The sequence below is a fragment of the Centroberyx gerrardi genome, chromosome 11 (genome assembly GCF_048128805.1).
Source record: "Centroberyx gerrardi isolate f3 chromosome 11, fCenGer3.hap1.cur.20231027, whole genome shotgun sequence".
NCBI lineage: Eukaryota > Metazoa > Chordata > Actinopteri > Beryciformes > Berycidae > Centroberyx > Centroberyx gerrardi.
In genome coordinates this window covers 6,404,872-6,420,452 of record NC_136007.1, presented here as the reverse complement: position 1 = coordinate 6,420,452, position 15,581 = coordinate 6,404,872, and the positions used below count along the sequence as shown (strand labels likewise).

The window sequence follows — 15,581 nt, the reverse complement described above, 5'->3', positions numbered from 1 at the left end:
CTTGTTACTGCAAAAACTTTCTAGTATTCCCTGTATTGTCTTGGGTAGCAAACCCCTAGTAGGGTAAAAAATAAATACATACAAATGACTTAAAAATGCTATTTGAAGCAGATTTGTCAGAGGAAACAAAGTTCCTACACATTTTCCATTTTATGTTGACTATATAGGTTGGTAATATTGCTGATCCATAACAATATACAAAGTCTTTCTCAAAGGCAAGCAATGTGCAGCGTGATGGTGAGTTTCTAGACTTTTTGGATGTGTTTTTTGTGACTTGACTACTAGGGAATTCATCCCACAAAGAAAGCAGCACCAACAGTTAGACAGATGGCACCATGCTCTTGTCCTCCATCAAAATAATTTTATAGTTTTGTTTTTTTTACTCCAGAAAAAAGGTCACATTTTCACATCTGGCTTTGAAGAAAGGTCTGGCCAAGACATCTTTGTTGAGGTAGTGAGTAAATCAATGTGTGTATGAAGCTTATTGTTTGGCCACCTCTAAAGTAAAGGAAATTCTGTCCATGTAGAGGCCAAAGCAAAGCACAAAGTGATCAGGCTAATATATAAGAAGGCATGTGTGTGTGAGTGTGTGAGTGTGTGTGTGTATGTTTTTTTTGTTTCAATGCTGAGATCAGAGGTGTGTAAGCTCTCTCCATTGATTTTTGTCAGAGAAGAGACATGAGAAACTCATCACTTCTACAGCATGACTGGTCAGTGCGTCGACGGGATGTTTGATCTGGTCTTACAACATCATCACAGTCTAAGAAAACAGGTTTGGTCTGCAGTGCGCTAAATTTAAAAACAGCTTAGTGTTTGTGTTATATACGTACTTGTGCTTATAGTGTTCAGTGTCTTGCACTGCATATGATCCTGTTGTCCTTATACCATGTGTTCCTGTGTGTATGTATATCTGCATGTGAATTGTCGATGTTGCCCCCCACTAATGCCACCACAACAAATTCCAGCACATTTATTGTACTTGAAATAAAAGGGCTGATTCCAGTCCCAACTTTTTGCCTTTTTAATCGTTTTATTTTTTAATAAAAGGCAGAATACATAACACTGAACTGTTCCTCATGGCCACATCCACTGGCACACAAGCAGCACTGGGGTGAAGGCCTTGTGGGCACTTTCGCATGCCAGTATTGTTTTATGCAAAAAATGGCTGATGACCGCATAAAAAAAGCCCAAGAAAAGAAGGTTCTATTGTTTTTTTTTGGACATTTTTAGAGGACAGAAAACTGGTGGTAAAATTGTATTCTTAAGTGTTTTGCTAATGTTTTCTTTACACAGCTCTGTGTGTGTGTGTGTGTGTGTGTGTGTGTGTGTGTGTGTGCGTGCGCAGATGAACACATACCTCTGCCACCTCTGCCCCGTCCTCGGCCTCTTCCTCTTCCACGGCCGCGGCCTCTGAACCCTCCACGGAACGGCGCCCCCTCGCTCTTCACACTGGACACTTCGTCATGGTCGTCGCGCCACTCGCGCTCGTACTTCTGACTGTGCCAGTCTGGAAATAAACCAACAACAACCTTCCTATTAGCACAAACAAGTTCCCAGATTGGACTAGCAGAACAAAGCCAAAATGAAACAGTGTTTTATACAAACCAAGTTGCGATAAAACATTCTTATATGTTGATTAATGGCTTTGCTCTGCACCAAATTCTCTATAATTGTTTCTAAATAACAGGTGGGTCGATTTTGCTGATTTCTCATCAAATTAACTCACAGCACCTTGTGACAAAAATACATTCCTCCTTGGTTACTGCAGACAATTCTGCTGGACTATTTGTAATTGGAAGCTTGTAAATTACTTTACCTTATAATAGAATCATTTTAAATCAATAAATGAGCCCCAACAGGTAACCAGACTGGATAACTAGAACAAAACCCATATCAAGTTTACTTTGTACTAAGCCAGTTTTGAATCTGACTCAGTTTACACCGTCATGACCAGCTTGCACATTTCATTTCCTCAATGAATGTGACAAACTAGGCCATTTACACCGTGTATCTCTTCATCTCGAAAACTGATGTGAAATGATCTGATGAAATATCAAAGCAGCAAGTATCAAGTATCAAGTAGCAGATGAGTAAAATCGCACACACCGTTTTACACAGAACACTTACCACTCCACATCCTGCTGCTGAGTCATGCAAGTCTGAACACTCATGACTAAACACTACCAACTGACTTCAGTAATATGCTGCAATACATCACCTAACTAACAACACAGAAATATTGACACATAATACAAAATCAACATCTGCTATCACACATTGTGCTCCTCCTAACCTAACCTAAGTGCATGACTGACTATATAGGCTGCTGATCCTTAATAATATACAGTCTTTCTCAAGGGCAAGCAATGAGTTTCTAGACTTTTTGGACGCATTTTTTGTGACTTGTTTGACTACTAGGGAATTCATCCCACAAAGAAAGAAGCACCAGTAGGTTGTAGGTTTTACTCCTGTAAAAATGTCACATTTTCACATCTGGCTTTGAAGAAAGGTCTGGCCAAGACATTTTTGTTGAGGTAGTGAGTAAATCAATGTGTGTATGAAGCTTATTGTTCAGCCACCTCTAGAGTAAAGGACATTCTGACCATGTAAAGCCAAAGCAAAGCACAAAGTGATCAGGCTAATATATAAGAAGGCGTGTGTATGTGTGTATGTTTTGTTTCATTGCTGAGATCAGAGGTGTGTAAGTTCTCTCCATTGATGTTTAGTCAGAGAAGAGACATGAGAAACTCATCACTTCTACAGCATGACTGGTCAGTGTGTCGACGGGATGTTTGATCTGGTCTTACAACATCATCACAGTGGTCTAAGAAAACAGGTTTGGTCTGCAGTGTGCTAAGTGCATGCAATACCAGTTGGGTGGGGTTTTCTCATCATGTCAAACAAAATTATAAAATGCTGGTTTAGCTTGTAAAAACTTTTTGGGAAAATTAAACATCAATGATGACAGACAAGAGCTGCAGTTATTGCAGCGGTCGCGGTAAAGAAAATTAGAGGCGGTTTCATAACCATTATTGTTTTTTTACCGGTTATTGTCCCATCCCTAGTCAGATAGTGTCAGGTTAGATGTCAATCACCGAAAAACGAACAAGGTTGATTTTCCAAATACTTTCCCAAAACTTTGTGGCGCTCTTTGCATTGTCTGTGGCACCTAACATGTCTTGTCTGCCACCTAAGTAAGCTGAACACACACGGCCCAAAAGTGGCTCAAACTGATGGTGGGGTTGGGATGTGGTCGCCGGCCCTGGGTGATGACATCACAGACTCACCTCTGAGGTCGTTCCTGGCGTTGGGGGGCATGCGGGGGTTTTCGTTCTGCCTGCTGTTGTTCCTGGAGGCGGAGCGCTCCCTGGGACCCTCCGACTTCACCTCGATCATCAGAGGAACCCACTTGTGCTTGTTGCCTGTTGGGAGGGGAACAGAGTTAGAGAGGGAGAACAGGAATTAATTGGGTAATTTATTCACTTTTTAACCCCCTGAGTGTCCCCTTAAATTTCCTCTTTAGTAGCTTCAAAGTTAGAAAAAATGTTTTTCCCCAAACTGTACGACAATATTCTGTATCTGCTCGTTCCAACACTTCACTGAAGCTATAGCTGCTTATATTGGATGAAATATTCAAACCCAAGATGCCATTTTTTTATGGCTGCACCATTACAACAAATGGAGAACAATCTAGATGTTTGTGCACCATTTCCTACACATTTCCGTGTAATTCAGCATGACATATTTGGTATCTTTGGAAACCAAAGCTTGACGATGAAGTATGTGTTTGCAGTGATAGTCCCGCATGAGGTACCTTCCCTTCCCCGTCTAAATAAAGGATGATAAAAATAGATAATACACTTGATGTAAAAGTTTGTTTTCCATGCGGTTCTGGCAACAGCATTCCACTTGGCAGGGGAAAGACGTTTCATAAGATCCGGATTCAAAAGGTCAGTACCTACTCAAACATTTACTGCAAAGTGAGTAGAACAATGTGACACAAATGGACATCAAACACCAACTGTTAGACTAAATAATAATAAATCACAAACATACTTAAGAAACCTTGTGATCATTACTGTTAAGTTCTTGTAAGTAAAACAGCATTCTGTCTGCTGCAGTTCCTTTGCTGGCCAGCAGGCTGCGTCAGTGATCTGCTGTCTGAAACAATGTCTGTGTGTGTAGGAGTGTGTGTGTGTGTGTGTGTGTGTGTGTGTGTGCGTGACAGATAGCGGACACATGGGACAGAGGAAGCCACGGCTAGTTTAAAGTGACGTGGCCCTGCTTCTATCTGCTGACTGTGTAGGTAAAAGGACAAAGAGAGAGAGAGAGAGAGAGAGAGAGAGAGAGAGAGAGAGAGAGCGAGAGACAGAGACAGAATGAAAGTAAGAAAAAGGAAAAGTAGTATCAGAAAATGGCAGGAAGTTCCCCCGTTCACTGAGGTCAATGAAGGTCAGAAAACACTCACTGACTCACTGACTGACTGACTGGCTGGCTGTAATTTAAACCTTTTATTGCTGCCAAAACAGCTACCAGCTATCATGCTCATTTGCTTTGGGCTCGAGTTTAAAAAGGAAGGCGTGTTCAACTTCAAGTGCAAACATCTTGACGGCACTTTAAGCTTCACACATTGTGTCATCCTCACATCCTCCATTTACCTCTTCCTGAGGGTTGTTGATTTCTTTTACAACAGAGTTTAAGTGGCACTGACATTTTTTATTTTAGTCAGTTTTCTTTACCATAGATTTGTCACAAAAAATAGGGGAAATATTTTGAGCATTTGTCAGCTACCCTTAAAATGCCGTATTAGCTTTACTCATTGAAACCAATGGTACCACTAGCAACAAGCTAGCTTAACCTTCCATTGACAGCTAAAAGACTAAAATTCAAAGTAGCAATGCATCTCTTTAAGATGACACAAGGGGACACAAAATAATGCTAATATCACACTATCTTCAAACACTCATAACACAAAGACTTTAATAAGACCTGGAGTTTTTTCTGACCAAATATCCTAGTCAGGGAAAACCCAGACACAGAGATGATAAGAATAGGAAAACCCCAAAATTATGGACAGAGTTTCCTTTCTGTGAAAAGTGAACACAAAGAGTTTGAGCAGCTGACAGGCTGGTAAATTTGGTTTCTGGCTGCTAAGATTGGAAATTTTAAAAACTACTTCAACTGCCACTTCAGCAAGTATCATAAAAAAAAAAAAAAAAAAAAAAAAAAAGTTAATCCACTAACATTGCAGGTTGAGGACAAAAATGATTGGAAACACAAAAAAGTAGGAGAAAAAACAGTAAAACTAATCTCCTATTACAACTGATTGAGATGTAAGTCTAAAAAATCTGAAATGCTAAAGAAAACAAAACAAAAAATCACATCCCTGAAGTTTGTTTCCCACCTTAATACGTGATGTTTTACCATGGTATACTGTGAGGCTTAACTGTTGCACAAATAGTAGTTTCATCAGATCCTGTATCAACGCCAAACGTAAGTCAATATTCACCTTTCTTCTTCTGTCCGTTCTTCTGGGAGTCCTCATCGCCGTTCTTCTCCTCTCCGGAGTCGTCCGACTTGGCCTTCAGGTTCTCCTTGCTCTCCTCGTTGCTCTCCCTCTTCTCCTTCAACTCCTTCTTCGCTACCGTCCTCTTCGGGCCCTGGAGAAGGAGCAGGATCATACAGAAACACACATTTAGGAAAGGCAGCTTAGATTCACACAGCAAAGGCCTATTAAAAGGCTTAAGCCCAATTCCTGCAGGATTAGCATTATGTGGGGACCTCAAATAATTAACGAATTAACCCCCCAAACTGAAGCACATTCTCACTGGATAATGAAATTTGCAGAAATCACAGCTGAACCGGACACAATTGCATCAGTTCAAGACTGTCATCCCCTGATTTAGCAAAGCACAACTTGAAGTTTATCACCGAAAATGCATTCAAAACCTTTCCCTCTACAGTATACTGCTGCCTTTATTTTTCATGACAGGAGGAAGATAGAAATCATGTGTCTAATGGAAGAAAAACAGGAAAGTGTGCGCCAAAAACAAATTATGGCTGAATTTACAGGATGTTTTATTAGCACAGGATTAGTATTATCAGGTGACCTCTGTCTTCACCAAAACACAGGAGGTTATTTTACTTTACAAAATGACAGACCTGGCAGAGTCACACAGGATGAAAATCATTGATGTCTGTGCAATTATTACAAATTACTGGACATCCCCAGGTAATAATATTGTTACTATTAAAATTATTATTAGTGCAAATGGGGCTTTCTTGGGGAATGCATCACATACACCCAGCTATTTATTCTACCTGAATAAGATCAGTTATCAGCATTGGCCAATACTTGAAACTTAGTAATAGGAATGGGTATTAGCATATACTGTATATTACTGTATTTGTATGGTATTTGTGACTGCCCTGCATACACTCAGCTACATATTCCACCAATATATGATCAGCGTCCAGTATTGCCAGTCCAGTAACACTTTTCAGTTTAGTACATGGAATCCGCATCAGTAGTGGAAAAAAAAAATATATTTGTACATCCTACACCCTAATTGGTGGAGCTTGTATTGCAAACGTTCACCTATATATTCTACCAACAAGTTCAGTACCAGTACTAGCAGATATAGAAGTTTAGTATTCATAACTGCTATCGTCGGGGGGGAAAATCCTTAGTTAGCATGAACTGCGTAAAATGCACTATATACTGTATATATATATTCTGAAAAAGCAATATGGCTGACTAAATCAGGTCAACTGTGAATAACAGCTCGTTAAAGTTGCCCATATAAACAGAATCAAACTCAGCAGGAGTTGTATTTTTTTTCCTTTCAGGTTGAAACTGTAGATAAAACATCCTGGGGGTCAAAATAAGCAACAGGGACAATCTATATTCTGCAGGTGGCTCGGGACTTTCATTAAGCCTCTCTTTGGCTCAGTCTCATTATAATGACTGACTGGAGCAGAGCAACAGGAACAAAACCCATCCCTTCCAGCCGAGCCCCAAGGCTGAGCTAACACAATAACGGACAGGGGGGAGTTCACTGTACACGCCGCGGTGCCTTTTGGGTTATCTTTGTTCACAGAGCTGATATTTGAGTTTATTCAAATCAAACAGAATTCAGCCGGTCCTGTGTGTTACGGCGGCTCAGCTATCAGCAGCACACATATCTGCAAAGTTTGACACTCTGGGGGGGGGGGGTTTGCATAAGAAACATGCAAAGCACTTGTCTAAAGTTGAGTTAGTAATATAACTGGAGGCAGGCCACGTTTCATGCCCCAAACCATTCTGTTTGCACACAAACACACACCTCAACATGCTCTGGCTTCAAGGTATTTTATCCCCAACCTAATCTAATCAAACTTTCTACACTAGCAGACCCGCTTCAAACATGCGCTGTAGTTCTCAACAACATCAACAACAGTGAGTCTCACCAAATGCACCAAACAACAACAGGGGTACAAGCAACGCTGCTGTGCTTTAGAAGGATCCACACAGGCAGGAGTTCATTCATTTTTAGGTAGCTGGAGAGAAAACATTTGAAATCCTTGCAAACGCATCCTTCATAGTTTAGACTGGGTGAGAAATGGTCTCATAGAAAGTTGATGGAAAAAGATTGGAAGATCTAACTCACCAATATGGGTTCGTATTATCAACTGGCCGCTGTGGCTTTGACCCTTGCACTCCTTACTACTGGTTGCTTGTAGGGTTAGACTGATATATCTGTTATATATTGGACCAATATTGCCTCTTAATTAAATATCAGATATCGGCAAGTCATGTTTTCCACCTAAGGTATGATGGAGGTTCCTCCTTGACCACAGCTACATAAAAACAGTCATTTTATTTACTCACATCTTTTTCAATACAGTTTTCTGTAAATTTTCCATTTACAGGCAGTACATAATGCAACAGTTTCCCTGCTATTAAATGGCTTTTACGTGCTGACCGTAAAAATAATTAAATTCAGCGTAGAGTTTTAGTGTCCCACAGTCTAAATGCTGTTTCAGAAGCTTTTCCACCTTGCAGGGGTAAAATTTTGGGGGGGAATTCTGAATCCTTATATATTTATGGCATGAAAATGGCCAAATTTAAAGATATTCAACATTGGCTATCAGCAGTTTAATTCCAAAAACATCAGTATCGACCTTTAAAAAAGTATACTGGTCAAACCCTAGTTGCTGGTAAGGTTAGCAATCTGGGAATGTAATCTTATTCTACTGTACACACATGCGGGTTACTCTGGATAAGCTAAATGCTTAACTTGTAAATTATTGCTATATGAGGCATATGAGCATATATTGTATTATAATTCACAAGAGATGCACCAGTGCTGAGCTTCTGCAATCAGGGATGTGATCAGGAAACAGAAAAAAGTTGGAGAAAAGTAGGAAAAGTTTTCTCCCATTAGAAATGAATGGCTATTGAGTTGGAAAACCCTGTTGGAGAAAACAAATGAAAGGCAATAGAACCCTGAAAACATCATCCCTGTGAGGTTGAATCAAGTTAATGAAGACCAAGCATCCAGGTTTTGATTCAGAGGTTAAACATCATAAACCATTCCATTTCATTCCAAAAAATCCACACCATTCCTCCATGTCTGCAGCTATCACAAGTTGCCCTGGAGCGCTGATTCGGGATCAGATTTCCTCAATCCCGATCTTATTCTTAACCATCAGCATCCAGGGAAACTTCACCTTCTACCTGCCATCACAGGAGCTGCGTCAGAAAGCTCGAACTACCTTCTAAACAGTGTGCAGTAGAAATAGACAACACCACTAGCCTAACACATTCAGTCTGCAGTGAAACACCAACATCTGTAGGCAAGTGTGGAATTTTATGCAATTTAGTGTGGTCACAATAACTGAAATTTTGAAACTACTTTGATACCATTGCAAAAGATTGAATTCAATATTGAATTTTAGAAAAATTTGTTACTTTCACCAAATGTGTTTTGCAATCTGAAAATCCATGTCAGCGTATACATGCAGTTGGCATGTGGACTGGAATAGTTAGGAGGAGGATGATTGGAAAAGACAGATATGCAACTGAGTCAAAAAGCTGAAAAGAGGTCCAAAACCTCTTGATCTGAATCCCAGTCCACCTAAACTGGTTGACAAAGCCGGTGCCAGGAGTGAAATATGGAACCAATTTGTTTACTGACTGACACCCAACTAACATCAAAACTCCTGTGCAGAAGTTGCTACGCAGCTGTCCAAGTGTGGCAACACAAGCAACTTAGCAAAGCAACTCAGTGACTGTTGTTCTGTGACATTGCTTGATGTTTTTTCTTGTCTGCCATGGTATTGTAGAAGTATCACATTTTTAGATATTAATCGTAGCATTGGTATCAAAGTCAGAATTCTTTATTTATCATGACAACACTACTGCAATTAGTTCATTTTCCTGGGATCTGACTTGTATTAAACTTCAGAATATTGCATAAGCACTGACTGTAACTAGAAGGCAATATGAGCTTTCAGATACACCACAGTGACTGAATGAACACAGGTAGGCAGGTTGGCAGGTTTTGCTGTGCTGCAGGTGAAACTTACGGCGAATCTCCGAGAGTCTCTGACCTGCCTGACAGTCGGTGGGCAGGACACGGTCCGTGTCACTACCTCGATCTGAACAGAGGGAGGGAAGGGCAGTTTAGAGAAGGCAATGAGATGGATGGAGATGTACACACACATACACCACAAACACAATCATACATGTATTCAACAGCGTGCCCTCACGCTAAATTTAAAAGGGGCATTAAGTAATCTTTTGGGAGTTTCTTGAAATTCTTCTTGAATTCCAATGGGTGGGGAGATTTAGGTCAAAAAACTGAATTAGATACTGAGTTCACAGTATCAGAAAGTGAGTTTTAAAAGCCAGGAATCTCAACACCTGGCCAAGTAATCGTTGAGTCATTGGTATTGATCAATAACCCTATCAAACCCCCTCAGTTATATTATGGTTATTTTTCTTTTCTATGGGACAGAAAAAACTCCTACTTATTGCCCCTTTAAAACCTCTTCTGTGGTTTATTGCTCTGCTTCAACAACATCAGGGCATTATGCCTCTTCCGGTTGCCATCAAACACACTGAAAATGCCAAGCTGTGGATGGGTGAAAAGCATCTGCTGTCTCTACAGTCTGCTGAGTTACCCTCTGGGATTAATAAAGTATATCTAATATCATCTAAACGGCTAATGTTGTGTCATAATATCAAGACAGCCGCAAATGACTTTTTTTGGTTTGGATTCTGCACGGATGGGAAGAATAGTGGATTATTTTCAGCAAGGACAGACAGAGATGTGTGAAATGATAGAGGACAACCACTTAAGTAGATGACTGTTCAAAGCAGTTTTTTTCTGAATCAATAATGGTATGTGGTGTAACGGCTGGAAAAAAAAATGAAGGCAATGATAGTGAGATCAGAAGAGTGCTGATTCATTCTGCCAAATGTGCCGTCACCCGCCACAGGAAGGCACTGATGAAGCCGTTGCAGGGGGGTCACGCTTTTATGACACTGTTGCTACACTGCTGCTCCACCTCTAAAAAAGGAACAGTTTGAAAAATAAGGCAGTGCTAATACAGATGCAACATGGAGGGACTAATACAGCTGTAGTACGAACCAGCAAACATCAAACACTGAACACTACACTGAGAATCTATCTTCATTCCCCAGGGAGAAAAGAAAATATTGAATTAGCCAAGTGGATAACTGCCACCGTTGTATCAACAGGATTTCAGAAAACTTTGGGACGGATTCCACGCAGATTCATTTGACACAAACGAAGAAAAATGGTCCACTTTGTGTGTTTGTGTTGATACTCTTCAGGGTATTTTTAAAGAGAATTTGTGTCGGGGGGTGAGTGATGACGGTTACGGTGCGGTACCACAACTCATCTGTACACAAAGCAGACGAAACAACTGAGGTCAAAGAGCTGCAAATAGGAAATTGTCTAAGATATAAGACAATATACATACACTACCAGTCGAAAGTTTGGACACATATTTTTCTTTATTTTTACTGTTTTTCAAATTTTAGAATAATGGTAGAGATCAAAACTATGAAATAACAAATGGATTTATGCAGTGACCAAAAAAGTGTTAAACAAATCAAAACTCTCTTATATTTTAGATTCTTTAAAGTAGCCGCCCTTTGCCTTGATGGAAAGGCAAAGGCTTTGGAAAGAAATTCATACATAGGATCAACTTCACTATTTATATTTGTCTAAAAAAAATTCAAGCGTTTAAGCAGAAGCCTTTAGATAAAAACGGCTTTAAGAGAATGAGGAACACAGTACATTCAATCAGGTGGGTCCAAACTTTTGACTGGTAGTGTAGAGAAACTAATTCTGAAATGGGACAAATGACACCAAATTCAATTGTAAGACAGACTTATAGTACGTGTTAAGAGTATCAAAACTGTAAAATCCAGACAACAGGAACTTTTATTGCATCAAAATCTCAAGTTTAAACTTAGCCATTACCACAGTGACATACTCTAAAGCAAAAAAAAAAAGCTAAACCCTGCAATCAAAAAACCTCTCCACTATCATATTTCAGTATTCAATTCACAGTGTGCGTAATTTGTGGAATTAAGTGACTGATTTACAGCTTTAAATGTTACGTGGTGGACGGCATACTCCAACCCCCCTAAGAATAGCCGCAGCACGGATCCAGGGGTGCTGTTATCATAGGGGATCCCTAAAAGGACATCCCTTCCCAGGCCTTGGCCCAGTCTCCCAAACCCCGGCCCCTCCCACCCTCAGCTCCTGCTACCGGACCCACCGGTTATTCCTGGCTCTGATGACGTGACCCACATTTTCCTCCTCGGGCTTCTTGGCAGGAGCGCGGGAACATGCGCGTTCCCTCATGTTTCGCTCAGACCTGGCTGTCTAAAATAAGGGGGAGGGGTGACACACTATCGTCCATCTAGCTCCAGGGCTTCAGAAATAGAAGCAGCCACCTGCCCCGGGCCTGCTCCGAGGGGGTGACGGCTTACTGCTGCTACTGTAAGAGGGCACAAATTAGACTCATCCTGTGTGGGGGGGGGGGGGGGGGGGGGGTATGTTGGACGCATAGCTAGCGGTTCAATGGACACCTGAGCTGAGCTGGCCTAGGCTGGAGTTCAGCTTGTGTGTGACAGTAGTAGGTGATCAAAGGTGGAAATCTAAATTTGTGTCTGCATGTGCTGTTACTGACCAGTCTTCAGATATGTGTGTTACTTAATGCCTCGGATAATTGTACTGTAGGTGACAGGCACCGAGAAGATTCTCCCCTGCTCTGTTCACATGGAACTGATATTGCCTGGGGACGTCCGGTGAAGTGCTAAAACAATTAATTAATTGATTAATTAATCAATCTACAGAAAATTAAGCTATTATAAGTCCGATAGGTGATTCATCGTTTTAGTCATTTATCAAGTAAAAACATTTGCTGGTTACAGCCTCACAAATGTTTTTCTCCGTTTGATATCATTAGAAAATGATAGCCCTGCTGACTCAAGATTCGGAAATGCCGTTAACGCATTTCAAAATTCAATTCTGATGCGATGCTCTCGTAGTTTACAATCCAAATAATAGTCCACACGTTGATATGAAGCGTGCACTTGCCCAATTTCCATACCAAAATAAGGTTAAAAAGTGACTACAGCCTCGTTGTAGTCCAATGTGGGACCAACCACACACTTCTTAACCTTATTTTTTTCACTTTTTACCTCATTTTTGTATGGAAATCAGGCAAGTGCACGCTTCATACCAACGTGGACTATCTCGAGTCAGCAAGGCTAATAAAATGAATACTCTTGGGGGTTTCTGGCTGCTGGTCAGACTAATTAAGCAATTTTCAGACATCACTTTGGGATCTGGTAGCTTGTGATTGGCATTTGTCATTATTTTTTTTACATTTTATAGACTAAATGATTAATCAAAAAAATGATCGATAATTAAAATAATTGTTATTTGCAGCTCTAGTCCAGTGATTTGCAATAAATGTGGACATCAGCGTGATTTTAATCCCATGTAAATCTGCCATGTCTGTAATTTATAAAGTAAAAATTCCAGTGCAAATTACCTACGGACACAGGTCCCCTGATAATACGGATCCTGTACAAATTAAACTTTCCGTAATTTCAGCCGGAATTTGTTGTGGGTTTGCATCTGGAAAATCCTTTTAGCCACACACACTGCACTAAAGACATGCAAGTGGGTTTTGTTTCAGTCTGACCAATCCTGAGCTGATGCCTGTTTCTGATACAGTTAACTTGGTATACTAATGAAGACTTAATGATTTCTTTTTTTTTTTGGTGGGTGGTGCCTGATTTTCCAATTTTGACTCTCCTTTTAAGAGAAAAAGAAACACCCAGTTGGTTGTTTTTTAAATCCTCAGCTCCCTGCTGTGAGGTCGGCCATCTTTGTTTTGTCTCCACAGTGTCCAAGAAGCCCTGCCATGGTGGCGAGCCTGAACTAACCCTAACCCTAAAAAAAGAAAAAGCAGCCCGAGGACACAAAGACCAGCCAGTAGCACCAGACGTCAACTGGTGTGTCTGGGCGTGCTGTGTAGCTGCTGTGTAGCTGCTGTGTAATTACACCCACAACCACTAAAATACCTATTGTAGCAAACTGCACATCCCCTACAGCCAAGTCTAGCAGGGAGGAAGCTGAAGTTTTACTCCTATCATATTCCCTCTAAGCTGAAACAGTATTTCTAATTGGTGAGAAATTGAAAATAAGAATTATTGGATTTAATTACACTTAAATTCAATCAGTGGCATTTAGTATCCACGCCTCTCAGTGGTAGAAGTGACAAACATGATGTCTAACAAAACTGACATTTTCTAATACTATTCCTACCATACCTCATTTGAAATAAAATGTGCTTGTTATCATCAATTTAGACAGAGGAATTGTGTCACAATATCCCAAAATCTTCACAATATGATTCCCCTGAAAGACGATAAACGATAACACTGACTTATCGCCCAACCCTATATGAAGCTGAACTGGTCTTTCCGATTGGCCAGTGAAGATTTTAATATATAAAAGCGGCATTTGGTATCTACACCACTCAGCAGGGATAGTGATAGAAGGTGCTTAGATACAAACTGACCTGCCTTTGCTCGATTCAGTAAGTGGGTTCAGGACAAACGCCACGCCCTTTGAGTTGTCACCTACATCAAATTAGCTTCTCAACCTTTTCCATTTGACAGTATTTGATTACGACCAGGGTACTACAGAAGGAAACCGATTCTGTCACAAGTGTGCAGTTCCACCAAGGTGTGTGAACTGGATCGTGAACTAACAAAGGCAAAAACTGAGCTAAACTTCACCAAGCAAATAAGCAAACATTTTTTGCATTAGTAAAAGTTAGCCTAACTTTTGCTGTTGTGCAGTCTGCAAGGGCCTTGAATTTACTCTCCCTTTATCAACAGATGTTTTCTGTTCAGTAATTTTATGAATTGAGAGCATGTGAGAGTCGTATCACACACAGCTTAATTAGGAACAGGTTATTTCACATATGCCTGGGACAAATACCTACCACAGCGCCCATAGAGCAGTCTTACTCCATGGCATTTTGACAAGGACAGACTTTGAATGTCACAGAGGTCGAGTTTTCCAGTCACAGGACGTTCGGAAGTTGAACGGGCCAATCTCCCAAAAACTCGCTGTACTACTTTTAAGTTGGTGTGTGAATCTACAAAACCTTCCCCGTCTCAGAGTAACAAAACTGAGAGCGAAGTCTGTTTATCACCCAAGGCTACATTAGAAATGGGAGTTCTAGTGCAATTAAAAACAGTGGGAATTCTAGTCAATGCAGTGAAGGAGCAACGAAAATGGAAGGACTCGGGTTCAAGCCCCCGTGTCGGCAAGCATCCGCCCCGCTGAAGAAGTGTCTTTGAGCAAGACACTGAATCCCTACCAGCTCCAGGTAGCTGCTCTGTAGCTGACCTGACCTCTGACCTTCCTGTGGTCAGAATTTCCCTATAGCGATCAATAAAATATCGCCCTTCCCAAGAATCTGTTAAGCTCGGCTAGAAGCCAGGAGTGTGGTTAGAATGATATGACGGTAGTGTTTTTCTGCAGCCAGAACGTACTGCTGCACCTTCAAAACAAACCAAAAATGGTGTTAATAGCTACTGCAAAGATCCAGCTGTGTGTGTGTGTGTGTGTGAGTGAGTGAGTGAGTGAGTGAGTGAGTGAGTGAGAGAGAGAGAGAGAGAGAGAGAGAGAGAGAGAGAGAGAGAGAGAGAGAGAATGTGGAATTGTCTTGTCTATCTACCTGTGTAGGGATGCAAGTCTGTGTACACTCTGTATGTGTGTGTGTTAAACTGTGTGTTTGTGAGAGTAGCTTTGGACTCTTGCAATTTGTTTTTCATTTGCTTCCCCAAAAAGTGGAAAAAAAGGTTAAATATGTATAAGGGTTTCCTCAATTTCAATTCAGCCAATTTACACAAGGTTTACAGGTCAGGTTGCCTCCAGTGCAGCAGCTATGGAGCAGTTTGGGGGTCAGTGCCTTGCTGAAGGGCAATGTGGCAGAGCTGCAGACACCACAGATACCAGGAGGGTGTTGGC

The 15,581-nt window shown here is 40.9% G+C and overlaps 1 protein-coding gene across 3 annotated transcripts in view; it reads right to left on the bottom strand.

Annotated features, from left to right (window-relative positions):
- larp1 (La ribonucleoprotein 1, translational regulator) overlaps positions 1-15,581 on the bottom strand; it is a 59,524-nt gene that overhangs the window by 19,347 nt on the left and 24,596 nt on the right. For 2 of the 3 annotated variants that reach the window (XM_071904889.2, XM_071904890.2), the window contains exons 4-7: positions 9,571-9,642; positions 5,510-5,660; positions 3,288-3,422; positions 1,358-1,507 (exon numbers count right to left, since the gene is read on the bottom strand). In XM_071904889.2, coding sequence (XP_071760990.2) covers positions 1,358-1,507; positions 3,288-3,422; positions 5,510-5,660; positions 9,571-9,642 — 508 coding nt within the window. The remainder of the gene's footprint in view (positions 1-1,357; positions 1,508-3,287; positions 3,423-5,509; positions 5,661-9,570; positions 9,643-15,581) is intronic. The other variant, XM_071904891.2, reaches the window with a different exon arrangement.